Here is a 23,947-nt window from a genome sequence, read left to right as displayed (position 1 = left end):
GTTGACCGTAGGCTATGTATCTGTACTGCCTGGAAAAAAAAATAATTATGAAAGTTCAAAATGCATTAATGTTGGCCCATGATGTCCACAATAACAAGCAGGGATACAATGTACAGTGATGGTTACATTTGTTGTGAATTTACACCTTCCATGTTTCATGAAACATTCTTTTGTTTCAGACAATTGATTTGCAAAACTCCAGGCCAAAGTACTAGCCAAGTAATAATGAGTATGAAATAACACATATGCCTACCTAGCATGGCTGCATAATGCAGCTTACATCCCCGAGCCAAACTTTCAGTATGCAACCAACCCTACTACTATATAGTAGTACTACGCACCATACTGTAAATGTATGAATACATAGCCAACACACAGTACATATGGGTTGTAAGGATTCTATGGTTGTAAGTCACCGTAACACAACGCACAATACGGTTTAGGGTGTTCCAACAACACATGCACAAAATGGACTGGATTTTGATTTTAAATGCTTCGTTCATAAATTCTTACCACGTTGTATGTTCCTTGAAATAGTTCCGAACGGGTTTCTTCTTCGATATGTTGTGGAGCTTCAATTTCGGCTCGTTTAACAGGCTCGAACTGATACGGTTCTAACACCTCAGGTCCACCCTCAAGGTTCGGTTCAGTATTGGCATGATCATCGCCTTCACTCTCCCCTGGTATAAATTCCAGTAGAACCCAGTTAAAAAAATCAACTAGGTTCTACTAGGGCCTACTATGTTTAACTGGTTTTTAACTGTGTTTAACTGGATTTTAACTGTGTTTAACTGGGTCTTACTGGGTTTCAACTGGACTATGCTGTGCATGAGCTAGGTTCAACTGGATTTACACAATGTTCAACTGGGTTTGTTCAGGCCCAACTGAATTTGAACTATGTTTGAACTGATCCAATTGGGCTTCAACTAGGTTTCACTGGTTTTTGCACTTGCCCAACTGGGTTTGAACTATGTTGACTGGTGAACTTGCCCTGTTGGGGTTGAACTATGTTTCATTGGTTTTGCACTGGCCCAACTGGGTCTGGATTATTGGCTGGTGAACTGACCCACCTGGGGTTTAACTAGGTTTCACTGGTTTGCACAAACCCAACTCGGTTTGAACTATCTTTACTGATGAACTTGCCCTGTTGGGGTTGAACTATGTTTCATTGGTTTTGCACTGGCCCAACTGGGTCTGGACTATTGGCTGGTGAACTGACCCAGCAGGGGTTTAACTAGGTTTCACTGGTTTGCACAAACCCAACTGGGTTTGAACTATGTTTACTGGTGAACTTCCCCTGTTGGGGTTGAACTAGGTTTCACACTGGCCCAACTGGGTTTGGACTATGTTGAAGGCTTTTATTTTAGGCGTAATTTTCGAAGATATTATAATGTAAGTTCGTAAGCAGTAACCGTATGGTACTATATTGAAAATGCTAAATTAGCCAACTTATGAGGGGTGTAAACAACTTTTGTACCGCGATGATTAAAAATATGAAATATTTACTATTTAAAAAAAAATATATATATATATGTTATACTTTGTTCGGCGATTTGAACAATTGGTAGGCAAAATGCCTTCCTAGTGCAAAATGGTATGATCCGACTAAATTTGAACTTTGACATTTGTCTTGCGTTAGCGCTAAATTTATAAATTCCGAAACCGGAAACCACATACGCCAACAGAAGCTTCGCAGAATCGCATTTGTAACCAATTTTACCAACAATTTCAAATTATTACCGCGGCTAAGTTCCCTCCTTTGTGATCTTGCAGTTTCTTTGTATTATTGACACATACTTGTAACGTTATAATTGATTGTAAACGGGCTCTTTATCATAAATAATTGAATTGAACAGAAACTTCCCTGGTAAAGTGGTATACAAGATATATATTTACAAGTGTGCTAACTAATTTATTTTTACTTGTCCTTGTTTTTTTTTTTCAAAGTCCAAAATGATGCAGAGAAGTTTTTGCCCTTAATTTGTACGAATTGGCATTTTCATCCCTTCTTTATTGCTTCCTATTATACTGTAATATAAATTATGTGATATGCCTATTGCCAAGATCTACCATGTGCTATGTCCTCTACTCCTTGTTCTACATGATTAAATTAAAATTAGAGAAGAGATCTAAGTTAGTTGATTCGTGCATTATTGTTATTCTCTAAACCAGATTCATCTGAAGACGGCCGCTTGATTATTATTATGTTATTGGAAAAGGTGGAACGGGTTGATTTTATGAGTCTGTGTGAAGAACCTTCATTCTCATCCCTTTACTCACGGTTATCATGAAACCTAATAATGTACATGTGTTTTTGTTGCCAGTACCTAACAGTTTGATTACACTGTTCGTGACAGTTTTCTGAAAGAGAACATTGTAGTTAGGCTTTATAAGCAGTTGGTTAGGCCTCATCTGGAGTATGCTGTGCAGGCTTGGAACCCACATTTTGCTAAGGATAAGGAAGTACTTGAAAAGGTCCAGAGGAGGGCTACTAGGATGATTAGTTCCTTAAAGAGTGTTCCTTATTATAGGCGGTTACAACTGTTGAATCTTACCACACTGGAGCTTAGGAGGTTACGTGGGGACTTGATCCAGGTTTCAAGATTGTGTATGGTTTCGACAATTTATCCTTTACCGACTTTTTCATGTTTGCTAACAGTAGTTGTACCAGAGGTCATTGTCTGAAACTCCAAAAGCTACATAGTAGGATTAATATTCGGCATAACTTTTTTTTCTAATAGGGTTGTGAATGAGTGGAATGGTTTGCCTGAGAAAGTTGTACTTGCAAGTAGTGTGAATGGGTTTAAGAATGCTTTGGACAAGCACTTTAAGCATTGTAATCGGGTCTGCGTGTTTGTGTCTTCAGTTTTTTTCTCTCTCTATAGGGTCCTTGATGGAGACTTAAGTGTCCCTCCTGATCCTTTTTTTCTACTAAACTAACTAGTAGAGTTACCCCTTTTTCTTCTACATTTATCTGAGTAATCTGTCTTAATTGTGTTCAGTTGCAGATCAATACACAGACATGTTCAGTATTTCTCACGAATAGTTCCTGCGTCCTCTTTGAATTGAAGTTTATATAGATGTCGCATCACAATTAATTGCCCAATTGACTTACACACTAAATCCGTCACATTTTTAAGGCCGATATAGCATATATGGAAGTTTTCAACTGACATATCCTACCCAGCATATGATACCTTTTACTTTGGGCTATCATAAAACATTCAAGTTTGCCACCTTGACCGTTTAGATTTTGAGCTAGAAGAGCTCAAGGTTTATTATAGTGCTCCCAACCTATCTGCCAACTGTCGCTGCGGAATCTTCTTGTTTCACCCAGGATTTTCTAAAGTACAGTAAAATACAGAATATCACATTCAATTCTCCAGATTTTTAAACTATTCGTAGTTTTTTTCATCCTATTCAACATCCAAGCATCAATAAGAATGGTGATGATTCAGAAAATGAAAAAAATCAATACAGTAGGTCACTTGGGGGCTGTTTTCCGACAATGATTAACCTCTCAGGCCGACGTGCACTACTCTCATTATGGTGTGATACATGTACGTACGATGGACAGCTTGTCACCCTAGCATGCCCCACCAGCGTAAAATATATATCACAATCATTGGAAGAGTGCATATTCCGTGGCCTTTTGAATGTGAAATAACATACAGAACAGTCCAATACCTCCAAACTATATAACCACGTTCATTCCCCTGACGAAGGTTACAGGTTTAAGCCTAATACATACTCTTCACATTGAGTTAGCCCGGCATTGTATGTAGGCTTGTCATGCTTATTAAACAGCTTAACTATCATATTGAAATATCTGAACGGTTGGTTTGCTGTATACAAAGTGCTAAATGAATCATTCTACACAACTATTATTTACATTTGCGGATAATAAAGCTATTTAAATCATAAATTCCGCAGAAACTGTAAATATCGTATTAATACATCGAAATAAAAAGAAAAAAATGGTTGCGGGTTGCTAACTTATTGAGGTATTACCCTGGCGGTTGATAAACCACCATGGATTGTATCACCTAATATACCTCGTATGTTTGCACCACCATATTGTATGCACTGCCTGCTGATGCAAAAGTCATAAGTGAACCATAAAAAAAATATGTAGATGCCAGACATAGTCCATACCCACACAGCATATTATTATTTATCACGACTGCCCCTCCATATACCTTATCAATATGTTTATTCTGTGTTTTACAGTTTCAGTTTTGATGGAATTTTTCTTTGATTGTGTTTTTGAACTAACACGATACCTGCCTATAAAAACTGACAAAAACAAGCAGAGTCACCGGCGTATCAGATAAAATCTTTTTTATTAACCTTTACAATAAAAAAAATAGCGTAAACGTTCTTGCCAATTGGTTATATGGCCTCGTTTAAAGGATTCTGTAGCATGGGAACGAAATATAGACGACTTTAAAATAGACTACTTTAAATATCGTTATTACTTCTTCATTCGTTTGCATTGAAATTTACAAACCGAGTTCTTGTAACAATAATTGATCAAGATTCGGTGGTTTCTTATAAAAACACGTTCAAATAAAATGATGAAATGAAACAAAAATTTATTTGAATACATTTTCGATGCAAACCTTTTACATACCATCATAAATTACGGTCTCGCATGGAGCTGAGAAACAACATGGCTGCTGGAGGCGTATGGCAATTGTACACATAGCTTCTTCATATAAATCAGTTTTGGTTGCTATTTTTCCAACAAATATGAAGTATAATTTAATATTGTCTAAAATATGTACTGCTTTAAAGAAAATGAGAATGATGGTCATTAGAGCGCGATACAACCGGTTGGAAGGGTTAAGTCCAAATTTTACATCTGATAAAAAGAAGTTGAACAACTTGACGAGTATGTAAATATGAACAACGAGCTCAACCAATAACCAGTAAGTATGACTGGGCCGTCTGGTATTCAGCCAGTCGCCAATTTGATTCAGGAGTGTTTACTGAATACTGGCCGTACCTTATTGCTATTTCTTCAAGTAAAGGAGAAGATTGCCGTGATTTCAATAATGCATTTTGTTAATTACATTCCTATCTGACACGGTGAACAACTTTCTTCTTAGGTAAGTAATTTTCTCATGAACATTTATCGAGTTTATGAATTATGCTTGGTGTGTTAAATGGCGGACCACTCCACAGTAATCCCGTGAGGTAGATAGTTCGATAGCTTTTTTTCAATCAACACAAAATTCAATTTTAAAAAGTAGAAATCGTATAAAGACACATTTGTCGTCATTCACTACGTCCGTTCCTTTGTCCAGACCAACTTGTTAATGTTAATTTGTTGTTCATTTGTAAATATAAAATGTACTTTTAACTTCATGTTAACAACATATAGCGCCCATATATAACATGTAACATCATTTGGCGTTGACATGTCTCAAGTAATTTAACTTGCATTCTTTTCAGGTTCTAAACATTTATTTATTATTGCTGTAACAATGTTATCAAGTATGAAGATAACAATTATGCTAAATATTGAAATTCGATGTAACATTACAGCAAGAATCAGTATACAGAAAGAAGATATTCAGAAATACAAAGTTATCAATAGATAAGAAGGGAGTTAACTGACAATGGCACAGAAAGTATCCGAGATTTTCAACTCTTTCATAAGAATGATTGTAAATTTATGTTATATACACATTATTAGTGTTTAACGATACTTGCATAGTACTGTTAAGTTCTTCTTTGCCTGACGCGTTAATTCGCTTTTGATTATTCCCTCAATCATTATCAAGGGCAATGGTGTGCACCAACGAACCAAATTATTTAAAACTACAGTTTTATGATTCATTATTGTTTTCTCAAAAGAAATCTTATCCATTGAATGTAACCCTTCATACATATTATTGGATATAGTTTTACTGTAATAGTGAACTGTTACTGTGATAATAAAAATATCTGAATAGATACAGTGTTACTCTCTTAAATTTGAAGACTGAAAAACTCAGTCTAAGGTTCGACTGAAATTTATTTCAGTCCATAAGACCGATTTCCAGACGCTAAGACTGGAATTGTTTCCGAACGAAATTCAGCCTACAATAGACTGAATGCAATACCCAATAAAATCATTGTATTTTGTCACGTGCTCATTTTATTTTCAGTCCATGCGAAGACTGAACAGTTAAACCAATCCGGTCTGTCCAAATTAATGACGTATTCTAATCTACATATGCCCGGCCGCGTACGTAGGTACGTACGAACGTTGAATCGACTCGCCATCTTAGCTGAACTTACCTTGAATACCGAGAGAATTTACGCTTCGTTTTATGTGTAAAAACTAACCTTTTTAAGCTTTCCACGAGGGTATAAGAATGGCAGAAACATTGAGAACGTGTTTGGCAGGTAAAGGATATGCAGACGAAGTAATATCATTGCTCGAAGGTAATATTAAAAAAGGCCGTTTTTAATCGATTCATACTCATACGCAGTCATAACGTTAACATGAACAATGCTATGCCTAGTACAGTAGTAGTACAGTTGGCTATAGCCTAGTATAGTTATACTATGGCCCGGTATACACTGTACTGTCAGACTGTCGTACATGTACGTCTATTGTGTCACTGGTTACGAGTAATTTAGTGTTGGCCTAGGCCTAGTGATATTTTACTAATTATTACTAAATTAGGCAAGCCTATTCAGAGTGTGCCAACTGAAATTAATAGGTACCGGTTAAAACGAAAAAAAAAGGCTTAGCCTAACGTTAGGCCCCTAACGTTAGTCCTTAATAAATGATTTTTTTTTTTTTTTTGAAGAAAATTTATTCCTACCCTGCAGGCTGCGCATACAAGTTTACTTAGCCTAAGTGAAAAGGCATTGGCTATTTACCCGGCCGTTAGGCACTGGTGCTATAGGGCTCAGTATGGTTTCTACTTGGTCACTTCGTGGGGTCACTTATCATTACAGTCAATGGAGAAATACTAGATTTTTCACTTCTTTAATTGTAATTTAAAAGAAAAGTACTGAAAATGCTTTCTTTTTCTTTGAATATGTTTCAGATAAATGCCTAACACATCTATTAGTAGCAAACAAAAATAATAACACATTTCCATACCCATCTAAAATAGGAGTGTTGGACATTATTGGCTAATTCAAGCCAGTGGGGCGTGGGTAATCAAATTGTCCATGACAGGCCGCTGGCCCTTTTACGGGTTAGCTCAGTTGGTAGAGCACCAGACTGAGATGCTGAAGGTCGCAGGTTTGAATCCTGTGCCAGCGATTTTTCAGTAGCTTTATTGCAGGTAGATGTGCTTTGCAGCCAGTTAAGTATGTTATCTGTAGGCTAGCTTCGCATTTTTCCATTGTAAAGGGCATTGAGACCGGTTTACGTATAATGCGCTATATCAAGCATTTCTAATAATCATAACCTTCTTTTCAGTCAAAAGATAACTGAAGAAGCAAAATTTTGATTTGATGCAGTAAGTTTCATAATTGTGATACTAGAAAAATCTCCTAGCATTCTGATTTGCAGTAATAAAATGTTTACATTTCTTTCAGATAAATGAGGAGTTTCGATTAATGTTTGCCGAATCCAGGGATAACTTCATCACAAAGTGGGATGGATATAGAGAACGCATCATAGAAGTGAGAAAGAAAACCTCGCCAGCTATCGCAAATATGATTGATGCTTTTGAGGAAACTGATAGTAGTAAGTTAAATTAGTATAGCTATCATATTTCAAAGTTTTCTTTGTATGCCTTTTTCTAGCTAACCAATCAATAACGTTTTGGGCATTACCCCTTGGTAAGAGGCTGGAAAGTTCTAAATTTTATTCTTTTTCTCAATTTGGGCAAATTGTGGCCGCTTGATAGATAAAGGTTTAAAATTAAGACCGAAAACTTAATTGTTCTTATTTTTTCTTATTACCATATAGGCAATAATAAACATCATAGTTAAATTTTCTGTGAATATTCTTTGAAATCAAGCACTTAAAGTACTATAAACATTGTTTCCTGTTTACGATTAGAAATATGACACAATTTAATTTGAGCAGATTGTCATCCAAAATTCAATGAACCATAACTTTAAAAAATCAATATATCAATAACTTTATAGTTTGTGAAAATACAGAATTATTTATTTGGATGTATAACTTATCTGGATTATATTCAAAAAGGTTATTTATGGAATGTGCCATTTGTTCACATTTACTTGTTCTATGATTTATTGCATTTAATTAGCCACATACTATGCCTTGGAGGTTATGTTTAAAACTTCAAACTCAATTTTCTTTTCAGAGGATATGTGTGCTTTATATACATTTATATGTATACTGCACAGGTCAGTGACTATGTTAAAGCAGAAGCAGCAGTCCACTAGCAGAGCAGGGGAACTGTTGTACTTCCTTCAGAACAAACCTGTGAGTAGTTTATGACAATATACTGTTTATTCCCTTGCTCAATGCTATATAAACACCCCTGCGTTTAGTGGAAAAGTTTTGGTTTTAAAAATTTGCTTGGCTAAACAAAAATTGGCTTGTTATGTGGAAAAAAGTTTGTCTGGTGTATATTAAGGTTAGCATCATATCCACTGGGTCTTATGGCTCTTTTCCATTGGCGCTACTGAATGGTATAGGCACTGGCTCTATAATCATCATGGCTCAATGGAAGTGACTTGTATAGAGTAGGAAAAAACACTTATTATGGCAATGTAAAGCAGGAATAATTTATTCAGTACTGTCTGATTGGCAGCGATACTGACAAGAATGTGGAGCAAGGCGGAAAACCGGCAAAAAGGGAATTTAATAGGGGTGTTTGGGGGAGAATGCCCATTGTGGTCACAATTGTAGTAAAGTGACATAATATTTTTAAATGTAAAGCCAACCAATATATATGCCATTTTTAGTAAGGAATAACAAAGATAGAGATGGAAAAACGGTTGACTTATGAACCCTTCAGGTGTCTGAGATGTACAATTATTGATACTGAAGGTACACTCTGCCAGTCTGTCCAGGGTTTGTAATAACCAAATTTTGTAAAGTTGTCTGTCAAAGGTTCGTGAATTTTTAGTGACATTCTAGGGAGATCATGTAAGAAGTTTAGTTTATGTAAAATTTTATTCTCGTATGAATAAACTGGAAGTCTCATGGAATATTTAGATTGGCAGTTTGCCTAATGTTCAGATGTTAATTTAATAGTATGGAGTAAAATATACATATTTTTTGTCATTTCTTTCTAGCTTGACACCAGCATTGATGCTACCGCTGCCGGAATAGATGGAAAGTATGTACAACTGTACATACTTTCACTCGGACCAGAAAAATCCGTCACAGTTCTTTATTTTTGGCGGATAGAATTCCAATTCCTGCAGGAACAAGTAACAAGTGGATAGATTATTTAAAGCACATTACACATTTAATGTGCATTATGCTTTGGCACTTCATCAATTCTGTGAATTCTTAGCTGCCTTTTTACATGGAGTGATTCCTGCTACGTCAGTAAAGGCACCATTGCGTAGCTTGGCATCTAACATTAAATTAATTTCTCCTAAGTAGCTTTTTAGAGTGGTGTTGCAAGTGTTTATTTGTATGCTGTATTTTCATTTTGATGTTGTGTCATGTAAACAATTGTTTTGTTTATTTAAACACCAGTACTATCGGTATTATAACTTAGTTTGGTACAATTCTGAATTGTAATCCATCCATTGTCGGGTCAGTCAGTTTCCAAAAATGGTTCAATTATGAGAAACGAGTGTCAGAATGGTGTGGGCTGGCAAGAGATGGGGTTGGGAATAAGCAGCAGAAATGAAAACCCTGAAGGGTAGGTGGAGAGGTTGGGAGTATAAAAAATGTTGGGGTGACAAGAGGCTGGAGCTTGGAAGAAGGGCTTGGCCAAATGGCCTTTTCCAGTATTTGTCCATTGTCGGTCACTTTCCAAGTGGCCTTTGCCAGTATCCGTCCATTGTCGGTCACTTTCCAAGTCGCCTATGCTAGCATCCGTTCATTGTTGGTCACTTTCCAAGTGGCCTTTGCCATTATTTTTTCTTTAAGTACAATTTAGTTTCATATTTTAAATTTCGTTATACCAATATCTGTATAATAAAGAACTTGCCCTGTCATAATTGGTTCGGGTTATTATTATATTTGCTACAACTGTTGCACATGGGTTTCACTTAAAAATATGAATTTAAATTAAAACATAACAATTAATGTTTCAAGCCTTACATTTTTAGGACACTATATAAAAATATTCCAGTTGTTAATATACATTATTTTTTATTTAGGAACTTGCCTTCTCTGTACATAAGTTGAGTGTAATCTGTTATCCGTCAATTGTAATCCGTTCATTGTCGGTCACTTTCCAAGTGGCCTTTTCCAGTATTCGTCCAGTGTCGGTCACTTTCCAATTGGCCTATGCCAGTATCCGTCCATTGTCGGTCACTTTCCAAATGGCCTTTGCCAGTATCCGTCCATTGACGGTCACTTTCCAAGTGGCCTATGCCAGCATCCGTTCATTGTTGGTCACTTTCCAAGTGGCCTTTGCCATTAGTTTTTCTTGAAGTACAATTTTAGTTTTACATTTTAATATTCTTTATATCGATATCTGTATGATAAACGAACTTGCCCTGTCATAATTGGTTCTGGTTATTATTATATTTGCAGCAACTGCTGCACATGGGTTTCACTTAAAGGTATGAATCTATATAAAAACTAAATTAAAACTAAATAAAACTATAAAAATAAATGTTTCAATCCTTAAATTTTTAGGACACAAAATAAATTAGTTATGGTCAAATTAGAAATTTCTGGTAAACTTGACCACATTTATAGAGTTTGCATGTCAAATCGTCGGCACCGGAATTGCAACTTTAATTTTTGGAATATTTCATAACTAAAACTTTACATTTAATTTATTTTTGTAGTTTAGGTAAATAACCATTATTTAGACCTAAGATATCATAAATAAAACCCAAGCAAACAAAGTTAGCTTTTGTATTATTTTTTTGTTTATATTTCTTAAATGTATCCAAGAAAATAAATAAAGACAGTTTTAATACAGTTTTTAAACTTTTAACAGGTTTTTTGTTTTCTTATTTCCATAGTTAGTGGAATGTTCCCATGAATTATTGTTTTATTGTATATTGTAAAGCAAAATCTAAGTTAAAAACATGTAACTATCAACCTGCTTTTTTAACCATTTGTTTCTAAAATTATACTCCATTTAGGAATTTTTACAATTTTACGGGGAAATTTCCTTTAACCTGCCTGGAGGGCGACTGTAATCGTCCCAATTTAGTGCCTTTGGGCAGTTTTTTGACTGGCATATTGGACTATTAATCCCTGAATTAAAAGTATAAAATGACGATATTCTGTCTATCCACTTTTTTTTTTAAAGTCTAATTGAATAAAATAATTTAAACCTTATAGGCTGGATTCTAATCTAATTTGGCTTAATTTCAGTCTAAGAAAGGGTAAATTCCAGTCGTGTTACACTGAAATCATTTAGTCTAGCTAGACTAAAAATCAGTCGTTTTACAGACTGAAAATTTTCAGTCCTTCCTTAGACTGAATTTCAGTCTGAAGGAACTGGTCCCTCAGTTCGTCCGCTCTTAGACTGAAATTTCAGTCTATTAGACTGAAATTTCAGTCTATAAATTTAAGAGAGTAGATATTCGTGTTATACTTATCAATCAAGAAACGCATATGGATTGATCCAATGTAGTAACATGCATTAAAATAATACTAATAAACCAGGACAAAAATACATCGAAATTTATCACCGACCTTCCATAACTAAAATATATCATACATTAAGACTTGTAAAATTATACAATAACATGGAAAAATTCATTTATTGTAACTTTCTTACATGTTTCTCAGATGATGTCTATAGTAAAAGGGGTTTTCTGTGAGTATTAGCAGTATACAAAAATAATTATACTACACATTTCAAAACGGTCTCCATTTTACATCTGCTTTTCTTTATATTCAAGATGAGTTTATGTGTGTTGCAGTAGACATTTCTTTCGTTTTCTTTTCTATATATGTCACAACATCACTTAATCTGTTTTATTAAGCGTTTGCGCAATAGAAAAGGTATATTATTTGAAAGATTAAGGTGTAATTTATAACGTACATTCAATGTTGCCACCAAACTTATTTTAATTTGAATCAATTCAGCATTTAATGATAGCAAATTATCTATCAGATCATGTAAAAGTAGAGTCTTCCAAATTATAGATTTTAAAATTTAACAAGACATTAGTCTTATACTATACAGGAATATCTCTGTTTGTGTTTAATTATTAATTTTCTGCAGATAAAATGCTAATTTGTGTTTATTCTGTTCCATTCATTTTAGGTTTGGGTGGACTTAGACTTTACTGGTGTTTGTACTACCATTTGCACTGGTTTACAAACTGACATAAGCAAGCAAAGCCTTTCATCGTTTAAGATAAGAATGTATTTACCGCACGATCATTTCATATTCTCACTGCGAGCTTTAATGACAATACACCATAAATTATAGTTGAAGGAGCATTATGTCAATACGTCATTATTATGTGATCATAAACTGAGCTATATATTAAAGAAGGTTTGTGATCTCGACGTATCTAAAAACTTTGAGTTTTCGTTCTAGCTATTGAATGTATGTGTTGCTTTTACAAACCGCATTTATAATATATCAGTTATTCCTTCTTAATTCTTAAAAACAAATAAATAAACAATTTAAAAAACAATCTTCTTTATTGTTCTAATAACCTGTTTGAATAAACTGTTAGAGGTCAATTTCGTCTGTCATAGTTTTCTTTGTAAAACTTGTTCTACAGTTTACGTACTAAAAGAAGCATTATTTAGTATACAAATGTGTTCATGTTGTTTGCATTTGAGCTGCAAGAGCCCTTGGTGTCATACTTAAGAGTTAGTAAACTTTAACTTGGTGGCCTGATAATAGCATGATTTTATTTAAAGATCTTAACAATTCTCGTAAAATAAGCACGAATTAAAATCTCGGATATTTTATAAATATCAACTTAAAAGTTCCTCTCGGCATTTTTGTGCAACACGTTCTTTATGTTAGATGTTTTCTGGATAGTGTTAATGATATGAATTTAGTTTAATACCCTGTTAAGTCTGTACAATGCTTTATTAAGACAAGTTTGCCTCATATTGATTTTGATCTTCAATACCGAACTGTTTGAATGTTTGAAGAGTCTGAAGTATAAAATCTGATAAAAAAGCAATTAAACGAATATATACATATGAACCTCGAGCTGAGTCAATAACCAGTTTTAGATTACAGAACGTTTAGTATTCAGTTAGTCTATCGTTCGTCATGTTGATTAAGCTTGTGGAGAAGAATGCTCTCATCTCCATTACGTAGTTTATTGACATGAATCTGATTTATATGGTGAACTACATTAAGTTTCTTTTCAGGTAAGTCAGTATCTTGTGTACTTGTTGAATCTAGTGTGCAAACATTGTTTTCTACTGAATTGGATCACCAGGCCATGATTCATTTAGCCACATAGAGTTCTTTTTACTGTATATGAATTATCATATATTAATCTATAAATTGGATTCCTAGGAATCTAACACACCTGGTTTTTTTAGAACGTATTGTTAGTCTGGATATTTGGAAGGCAACATTTTATCGATAATTGGTTCTGTTGTGTACAAGTTTTACAAAACATGTTTTCATACGATTCTTTGCTAATAGCGGAACGTTCATCCTACAGAAGTGACTTTTATAAACAAACGATATTGTAAACGAACTTTCATGAAACAGTCAAGAAGAATTGTATATGCTTTCGTGATCCAGGTTATTATCATACCACTCATGTACAAGTAAATATGAACCGTATTTGAAATAATGAATACATACTGTATATTTGCAAGATGTACGGTTTTACCATCTGAAATGACTTTCCAAAATAAAGAAAATATTCCAAATTTGAGATAAAGTGTTGAATTGGAAGCCACCCGACGTGAAAGGTGTAATCAATAAGCCCCTGCAGGCTTCTCACACATTCGTGGTCGCTTTAGGCGTCGTAAAAAATAACTGCATGATTATTATTATAATGGATTACCAACGTGCTCTGCGGTGCAATATGGTTTGCCTTTAGTTAGTTTTAGTTCCTTTTAACATGTTAAGCTCCTTTTATCGAGTTCTTCGATACGTGTTTTAGTTGATAAACATATATAGAGTGTCTAAGCTTAGGTACATATCAATGAGCTGCGTGTTTTCAAAAAAGGCTACATCGACTTTGACTGAGTTTATTACGTTACTTATTTAAGGTAAAGAGATGGGAAATCGAAGTTCAAAAAAGAAAAGTTCGAAGAGAGGACTTAAAACAGACACAACACCAGGAGATAATCGGAACTCACAAACACCTGAACTGAAGGATGCGTCGTCACCAAGACAACCATTTCAAAGTAAAGCATCTGCATCACAATTTGAGAGTATTCAACACCGTGAGACTCCCGCAGCATCATCTTCAACAAACACAAACTTCCGAGCATCTGAAAAACAAACTAACCCTGTCAGAAAGAAGTATTCAGACCCACTGACTATAGAAGGTAGGCAATATTGTTTAGTTTTCAGCATCACCTGCGACAGCTTTACGATTTCTTAGTGACTATAGAAACACTAGTCTTACTCGTTTGATTCAGGGACTGGGAGGAGGTAGGGGCATGTAAGGACAGATTACTGATGGCTTTACCAATCAACGACCAATCTTGTCCCCGTCTGCACGGCGTTCTTTACTTAGAAACATTATTTTGGTAGGAATGTCAGTCACTTTAATTTGGTGGTGTCAACTTCAAACGTCAGTGTTTATTTGTCACATGATTGCATAATGAAAAAAAAACTTTAGTTGTGTTGAAATGTAAAATGACCCACATCTAAAACGTAGTCTCACAACTGCATTACCACATATCGTTTTTTTTTTAACGTGATTCAATGGTTACATCCTTGCTTGACGTCTGCATGCGTCTGGTTTTTGTTCATGTTCATACAGCTTTGATATTTCAAAACCGTCACAGCACATTTCTTGTTTGCAACTCCGTTTCTTTTACTTAAGGTGTATCCTAAACTAACATAAAATACGCGTTCCATGAAACATCCATGCGATTGCGGCCTTTATGTTCAGGAAGAAAATGTACCGATTCACATAGTAAAGAAACGAAGTGTAAATTTAATTAATTTGAAATATGGATTCTAATGATCTAAATGACGAATTGAAAATGATAAAAAGTGTACACCAACTCCATACATACTAACGTTAATATGTGTATTATATTTAATATTCCAATTAAGACAACAATTTGAGATTCTACCATATTGCTTACACCAACATTACGAAACTCTCTAAGATGCGTTGTAAGATCAACTGACCAGTCGGTTCTTCAACGGTCAATAATTGCATTACTTATATATAATCAAATAATCTATCTTTTTGGTGATTTTGTTGGCCTGTTTGTTTCGTTTATTAATTATTGTTTGTTTTATTTTTCTCACAGATAAGAAACAAATACTAATAGATGGACTTAAAGAGAAGTATAAACTTTATTATGACTCCGTAAAACCTTTACCCTATATACAAGACAGACTGTATTGTGTTAATACGATATTTGTCGAGAGCGGTGTGGTTGCATTGAGTGGCAGTGTTACATCGAATGATAAAGATGCACCGTGGGAACAGTTAGATTCTTACAAGAATATATTCAATGATCCTCATAGGAGGTCTAACAGACGTATCATCGAAGGAGAGCCTGGGTATGGGAAGTCTACTCTTACCCTGCAGTTAGCATATGACTGGTGTAATGGTGTCCAAGATTCACCTCTCGCTGACGTAGAGATTCTTATTTTACTCAGACTTAGACAGTTGGGTAATGTTCCGTCAATATATAGAGCGATCAAGCGATATTTAGTGCCAAAGGAATACAGAATCAAGGAGAGAGACATCAAGGAGATACTGGAGAGTTGCAAGTCAGTAGCATTTCAGTTAGATGGCTATGATGAATACCCAGGCAGAGACACCAACGAGAAAAGTGTATACGGCTTGAAAACAGATAATGGTGAGGAAAATGACGTAGGACGCATTATCAAGTACAAGATGTTCCAAGAATCTGACGTTACCTTGACAACCAGGTATCTACCTAATGAGTATGACAGAGCCAAAACCAAACGATTTCAACTTACTGGTTTTGATGAGACTGCGCGTGATCAGTACATCCGTAAGGCTGTTTGTGGAGATGATGAGGTAGCTATTGCTAAAGTCAAGAAAGGTCTCAAGGAAAATGTCATTCTTGATGACCTCTGCCAGATTCCTCTCTTATTTACTATGTTCTCTCACATGACTCATGAAATAGAGGGTTTTCAGAAATTTAAATCTGTTACTGACTTCCTTCGCCACGCGATGAATTGCTTTCACAGTCACATGAGAAACAAATCCAAAGATTTCAATGTTAAAGAATACTCAAAGTTCTTAGAATATAATCACGGTGAACTTGATAAAATCGCTTTCGAAGGGCTCAGTAAAGAGAATCAACAAATAGCGTGGAGCCAAGTAGAATTCCTCCAGCGACTCGGTCAAGATTTTTATGATCAGTACATTCTTGTTGGTATCCTAGTAGAGGAGGAGATGTATGATATAACAGATGGACAGACTCCTGGTAAGAGCGATAAGATGAAGATTGAAGTAAGGTTTTACCATAAACTATTCTGCGAATGGTTCGCGTCATTTCGTGTAGTAGATATCCTTTGCAAGGTGGAAGATTCAGCTGACTTGGAACCAATTCTTGGGAAGATGGATCCATTTGACCTCCAGTACGTATTTCGATTCGCTTGTGGGTTGAATTCTACCGCTGGCAAGAAAATCATCAAATATTTGAAAAGCAAGAAAGATGGAGACAAGTTTGCAATCCTTTGCATCTTGGAACAGAGTGGAAATGTTGAAGGCATCATTGACACGGTAAAAGAGCTATGTTCTGAACGCATCGCCATCAGTGAAGGGCACAGCAAGTTACTGCAGAGGTCGACCATACAGCTCCTGCAGATAGCATCAAGTTACGAAGTAAGTATTCTGTATATACTGATGTCACCCACTGTTTTGAGGAACGCTAACCGAGAAACATTTCCCCTTGATGATATTTTTTCTAAAGCACAATAGGACTCTCAGATTAAATAAATTTATATTTGGTGGTTGTTATTACCGCGAGAGAGGTCTCACTGTAGTCCTAGTATGAATAATGGTCGATATTTGTATACTTTTGCATTTACACTACACTCAGATAAAGAAAAGAAATCTACCCTGCAGCATGTCAGTATTAAATATCACTTTATCAAAATCGTTCAACCAAATCTTTTCTCTTATAATGATAGTGCATATCTAACGAAATCAATGCAAGTTCAATTTGTATGTTACAGTCAATAAATTCCAAATAAATGATATTGATATCAACTTATCAGCCCCAACGGTACCTCAATCTGGAACACTGGAACCGTTGTTAGACAGAAGTAGGTTTCTACTTGTATGAAGCAGTAGCTTCAATCCTGCATACTGAGCTTATAAATAACAATAAGCAGAAGAATTTAAAACGATTATAATTGAATGATAAGAACTAGAATTCCTCGATCAAAAAAAAGTTTAATAACATATTTGAGAATGGTACGACGAGTCATAGTTAACAGAATCATATTCAGCTTGTATATGGAACAGATCAGGAATCTGTAAGAACAGATGAAGCAAAAGTATTAGGAATTTATAATATGGCATACACAAGCCTTAGACTATGTAATCGGACATTAATGTGTTCTCTAAAAAAAACAGTAGCCTGGCATTAGCATAGCTACTCAGTACATTGGCGCTGTCACAGCTATTCAGTAAATTGGTACTGTCAAAGCTATTCAGTACCCTGAAATTGTCGGAGCTACTCAATATTTATCTACAATCACAGCTAATCAGTACGTTGGTACAATTACAGCTATTCAGTAACCTGACACTGTTTGAGGTACTTAGTAACTTGGTACTGTCACAGCTATTCAATGAATTCGCACTGTCACAGCTATTCAGTAAATTGGTACTGTCAAAGCTATTCAGTACCCTGAAATTGTCGGAGCTACTCAATATTTATCTACAATCACAGCTAATCAGTACGTTGGTACAATTACAGCTATTCAGTAACCTGACACTGTTTGAGGTACTTAGTAACTTGGTACTGTCACAGCTATTCAATGAATTCGCACTGTCACATATATTCAGTACATTTGTACTGTCACAGCTAGTCAGTAACCTGAAACTGTCGCAGTTACTCAGTATTTAGCTACTATCACAGCTGCTCAGTACGTTGGTACTATCACAACTATTCAGTAACCTGACACTGTCTGATGTACTCTGTAACGTGGCACTGTCACAGCTATTCAGTCCCCTGACACCGACTCAGCGACTAAGTACCTTGACCCTACCAGAGCTACTCAGTACCCTAGCACTGTCTCAATATTGCCCCTGGCACTGTCACAGCTACTTAGTAACTTGGTACTGTTTGAGCTATTCAGTTGCCATGGCTTTGTCAAAACTGCTCAGTATATGTAGGTACCCTGGATCTGCCACAGCTAGTCAGTACCATACTACTGTCACAGCTAGTCAGTACCACAGTACTGTCATAGCTACTCAGTACATTGGCGCTGTCGCAGCTACTAAGTTCCTTGACACTGTCATACACTGTCAAAACTAATCAGAATTCTTGCACTATCACAGCTTTAGGTACCATAAAACTGCCACAGCTAGTCCGTACCAGCTACGGTCACAGCTGCCCGGCACCATGACACTGTCACAGCTAATCAGTAACATGGCACTGTCACAACTAACAACTATTTTTGGTACTGTCGTAACTACTCAGAACCCATTCACTTTCAGAACTACTCAGTACACCTGGCACTGTGAGGGACACTCAGTACCTTTGCACTGTCTCAAATGCTATGTAACTTGACACTTTCTCACCTACTCAGTTTGCCATGGTACTGTCAAAAACTACTCAGTACCGTGGCACTATCACTGCTAATCAGTACTCCTGGCATTGTTAGCGATACTCGGTACACTGGCGCTGTCACAACTACTAAGTACCATGGCATTGCCTAACTCCTAAGTACCTTGGCACTGCCACAGCTACTCAGTTCCCTGGCACCGCCATTGCTAATCAGTACTCCTGGCATTGTCAGCGATACTCGGTACAATGGAACGGTCAGAACTACTTAGCACCATGACACAGTTATAGTTACCAAGTACCTTGTCGCTGTCAAAGTTACTCAGCACCCTGGAAAGATCACATATACTCCCAGTTCCTTGGCACTGCTACAGCTACCCAGTACTTTGGCACGCGGTCACAGTTACTCCGTAAATTGGTACTGTCACATCTATTGAGTACCCTGGCACGGTCACAGCTACTCGGTGCCCTCACACTGTCAGAGCTATTCTGTACCTCGGTACTTCCAAAGCTACTCGGAACTTTTACACTGTCACAGCTAATCATTACCATAGTACTGCTACAGCTACTCAGTGCGTTGGTACTGTCACAGTTACTCAGTATCCCTGATATGGTCAGAGCTACCCAGTACCCTGTCACTGCCATAGCTAGTCAGTACCCTGGCACTTACAGAACTACGCAGTGCCCTGACACTGTCAGGACTCCTCAGGACCTAGGTACCTCCAAAGCTACTCAGTACTTTGGAACTGCCTCATATAATCTTTACCCTGGTACTACCACAGCTACTCAGTATTTTGACACAGTCACAGCTACTGAACCCCTGAAAAGATCACAGCTACTCTCAGTGCAATGATACTGTCACAGCTACCCAGTACCTTGACACTGACACAGTTATTCAGTACGTTGGTACTGTCACAGCTACTGATCGTGCACCGACATTGTCACAACTACTCAGAACCCCTGGCACGGTCAGTGCTGTGAGATTGCGACATCACACCGGGCACATTGGGTCTTTGCTTTTAAATGCAGTGAGTCTTACTTGTATGTAGTTTGTGGAAACTCTCTCATGACAGTCAGTTCAGAGGGGATCCGACGCCAAAACATTTCCGATTCGCTCACACAGTTCCCCGCATCATCTGTTTAAAGAAATACAAATAAAAACCTCACAACATTTTATTTTTTAAAACGAATCGCAACTACGTGCTATCTATGTTAATTATGAGTCTGTACCTAAACTAGTTGTATTCACAAATATAGCGTTAGATTGCGAGATTGTTCATTGTACGTTATAATTTAACTCAGCTCCTCCCACAATGCACCACCATATTCCAACCTCTCTTCAGAGAAGAAAAGTGCTGCTAAAACAAACCAACCAATAAATGTTTGTCTAATGTGAAAACATCGAAAGTAGCGAACATTTTTACGTTGTGCTAAGCTATCACTCACACAGAGTTAAATGCGGGACCAAGGAAATCGGCGCACTATCAACCTATAAACTGCCGAACAAGACCCTTGCACATTCCTCCTCATTGGAAATCCCCTCGTCCAAAATTAAAAATGCTGTCTATTGCATTTGTACGGCTTGAAACTAAACAATGCTCATGTATAACGTACTCCTTCCCAAATATGTGCCGATGACGAGGTACACAGTTAATTATCAATTGTATATAGGTTCCCAGCATCGGAAAACAGATTGAGCACTGTATCTAGATAGCATAGTGAACTATTGGCTAAATCTAGAATCCTTATTAGGCAGAGCTCTTTTGAGGGCGCTCCCGAATAAATACTGGATTTATTAATTATATATCTTCACACACTGAATATATTTAATGTCTACTTCAGAGTTATTCTTCACGTAGTGCTTCTATATTCGCCTGAATAGGTCTTTATAGCTATATGGTTTCCCTCCTTGGTTTGTACACAGTGACCTGACCGTGGCTAGAGATTCATATTTCAGTAAAGTATTTTAGACGGAACAGGTTGTAAAAATTGTAGACATGTAGCAACTGATTGGCAGATTCCGTCGTTTGTTTCTAGACCTTTACTATAATTCTCGCCATCGGTTGCTTCTTGAGTCGTGTATTATTTAATAACGGGGAAACGAAGTACTGATCAACCTTTACAAACATGTTTGACTTGTGTGAACAGATCGGAGTATCGCACATTTCCACTTGTGCTATTTCAGAGCTGTGCCCTCTATTACAATCATGCGCGCCAGATTCAATTATAGTTCTGATGTACGCATGTTGCAGATCTTTTCCTTGCGCAGGGTACATACGCTATCAATGGAAGAATAGACGTAAACACACGCTGTTCCTCAATCCCACCGAATTCTAAATGTCAACATTTTAGTGCTTACGTCGCACTTAAATTTGTCCTATAAGTGACTTACCTTCTGTCACCCGAAAAACGAGTATAATCATAATAATTTCAGTATGGTTCCGACTGAAGTAAGGAATCTGATTCCTTCATGATATCCCGCTTTGGGGTGGGGGTAGGTGGAGTAGGCTATACTCAATTCTTATGCCCATATAATTCAAACTCTAGCACACCGATCATCATTCGTATAGCACATTGGTTCCTTTCTGTACTTTAGTTTTTCCTAACAACCGGCACCGCTATATTGTAATATACAAGCTTATAGTATTTTAAAGGAAAAGTTAGTAACGTTTTTAAAGTTCTTGAGAAATACGCCAACTGTTATTACCAAAAAACTTTGTCTCGGCTACTACAAATTGTCGTTCTGCACTTCCTCTACAAATCAAATATGATGTTTTCTTCTTTTCATGTAATACATAATTTACCTTATTCAGCTTTTTTTTGTATTCATTTTTGGTTTTGATGATAATCGTAACTTATGCAATAAAGGCAGGCGAAGAGTGTGTGTGTGTGTGTGCGTGTGTGTTTGTCTGAGTAAGTGTGTGTGTCGCCTCGCTTGGTAACACGATATCGCAAGAAGGGAAGCTTAGACCAATCTAATAGATGGTGTATATGAGTACACGTTGAGTAGAAGAAGCCTATTGTTTTGTGGGGAGATTAATGGTCATTTGGAGCTTTAGAGGTCTTATTAATAATAATCAATACTACTAACCTCTAATAATAGTTCTGTCGTTTAACCCTACTTGACGTCGGTCCAGGGTATTTGAACTGCCAGTTCCAATATATATCCGTATACATACAAATAATCCATAGAATCGAATCCAAAACGCTAATAATTGGTGGGTTGTATTGCTACATCCCACACATAAAATGTCCGCTAGATTCCCGAAGAATATACGAAGTATCGCGGAGACTATGTACCGACCTGGCCTTTTTAGCCAGCTACCACTGTGGTGTAGACGATGGTATATATTATATTGCTTTTCTACTTAAGTAATACTATTACTAAGAAACAACCTCCATTGACCAATTCACTAAACGAAGTAAGTGAAAACGCTCTCGCTGTACACGTGAACGTATAATACAAAACTGTCACTCGTTGAACACTGGTCCTCTTTGTTCTGGGGGCGAAGATAACCAAGACAGTTGGGCAACAGAATTTTTGTCAACAAAATACGTAGACTGCAGCCTGTTTCTCTCTAAGAATTAGTTCGAACGTCCCATGATTAGGCCTAGATATTGGCCTAGGCTTAATTGATTTTCCATGGATTATACTTTAAGATCGGATTTTTGAGCAGCCTTGACTTCATTTAAGCTACTCATCATTTAACTTAGGCCTAGGCTTATGATGCAAATATGATTGTAATAATAAGGTGTAGATTAGCTCTCGTGCATTATTATAGTTATTTACAAGAGCAAACTTCGGTGAGCGTTGGTACAATTTGGTAACGTTTTGTTTAAAATGCTTTGTTAACTTAATAACAAACCACGTTATGTGGCTTCATCATAAATTAATCATTAAAAATATGTACAAATGTTTGCATAAAGAAACAAATTAAACATAAAAAATAGACAAATTGTTAATAAAAGCAATTACAGTGTAGTGGACACGAACTCGTTAACTCAACATATGCTAGACAGGTCGGCCAAGTGTTTGTTAAATTCTCGGGAGATGTTTCGTCTGCGGCGGGCTGTCATCGTGAGAATTGTGGGCGAGCATCGGCTGCTTTTGACTGCATCGCCTTGTTTTACATGCAGTTCACCGTAGCCGAGAAGAATGCAACATGCACCAAGCCCATATGTGGCTATAGACCTATGTCTAAAGTAAATAGGTTTATTGAGCAGATATGCCTACAGCACTACTACTAGGATATTTAAACTTGCAAGGGGCAAATTGAAAACGAAATGAGATTCATCGTTAATTGAAGTTTAACAATAAATCTAGCCTGAGAGTAATATACAATAACAGGCTACTGCTCGCACATGACAACTTCTGTTACAATAGGCCTTTGTCTGCATATTAACTTACAGGGCAATGATATAACTGTTCAAGTTGTGTTTAATCTAAACATACACTCAAAAAAATGAAGTGTTAAATTTGAATCGTAAAGTGTTGAATTTAACACCCCACCCTGTTTGGATTAGGGACAACACCCACCGGGTTAAATTAACACTTCAGAACTGTAACATAATATAACACTTTGCGAGTGTTGCCTTAACAACACCCATACAAGTGTCAAAATAACACTTCCTGGTGTTGAAGGTACACTACAGGGAGTAAAATTAACACAATAAAGTGTTCATTTGTTAAAACTTCTGGGTGTCAACATGACACTTCAGGAAGTAAAATTAACACCATAAAGTGTTCATTTGTTAGCACTTCTGGGTGTCGAAATTGCACTTCAGGGAGTATAATTAACACTCTAGTGCACATTTTTTGGCCTTCTGGGTGTCAAAGTTCTGCTTCAGTGAGTAGAATTACCACCATATAGTGTTTATTTGTCATATGTGTCAAGATGATACTTAATGGACTCTCAACACACAATAGTGCTCTCTCGTTTATACTTCTGGATGTATATTTAACTGCTGGTT

General features: G+C 36.5%; 2 protein-coding genes across 11 annotated transcripts in view; both read left to right on the top strand.

The window, feature by feature from the left end:
* Positions 1 to 23,947, top strand: part of LOC139983650 (uncharacterized) — a 468,492-nt gene that overhangs the window by 44,638 nt on the left and 399,907 nt on the right. The gene's annotated exons all lie outside the window — the stretch shown is intronic.
* LOC139983718 (uncharacterized) overlaps positions 1 to 23,947 on the top strand; it is a 202,583-nt gene that overhangs the window by 44,604 nt on the left and 134,032 nt on the right. Inside the window, exons 2-3 of the mRNA XM_071997451.1 lie at positions 14,288 to 14,569; positions 15,512 to 17,067. Of these exons, the coding sequence (XP_071853552.1) occupies positions 14,296 to 14,569; positions 15,512 to 17,067 (1,830 nt within the window). The 5' untranslated portion in view covers positions 14,288 to 14,295. The remainder of the gene's footprint in view (positions 1 to 14,287; positions 14,570 to 15,511; positions 17,068 to 23,947) is intronic.

This window comes from Apostichopus japonicus, chromosome 16 (genome assembly GCF_037975245.1).
Source record: "Apostichopus japonicus isolate 1M-3 chromosome 16, ASM3797524v1, whole genome shotgun sequence".
In the NCBI taxonomy this organism is placed as follows: domain Eukaryota; kingdom Metazoa; phylum Echinodermata; class Holothuroidea; order Aspidochirotida; family Stichopodidae; genus Apostichopus; species Apostichopus japonicus.
This window is presented reverse-complemented; position numbering and strand designations above follow the sequence as displayed.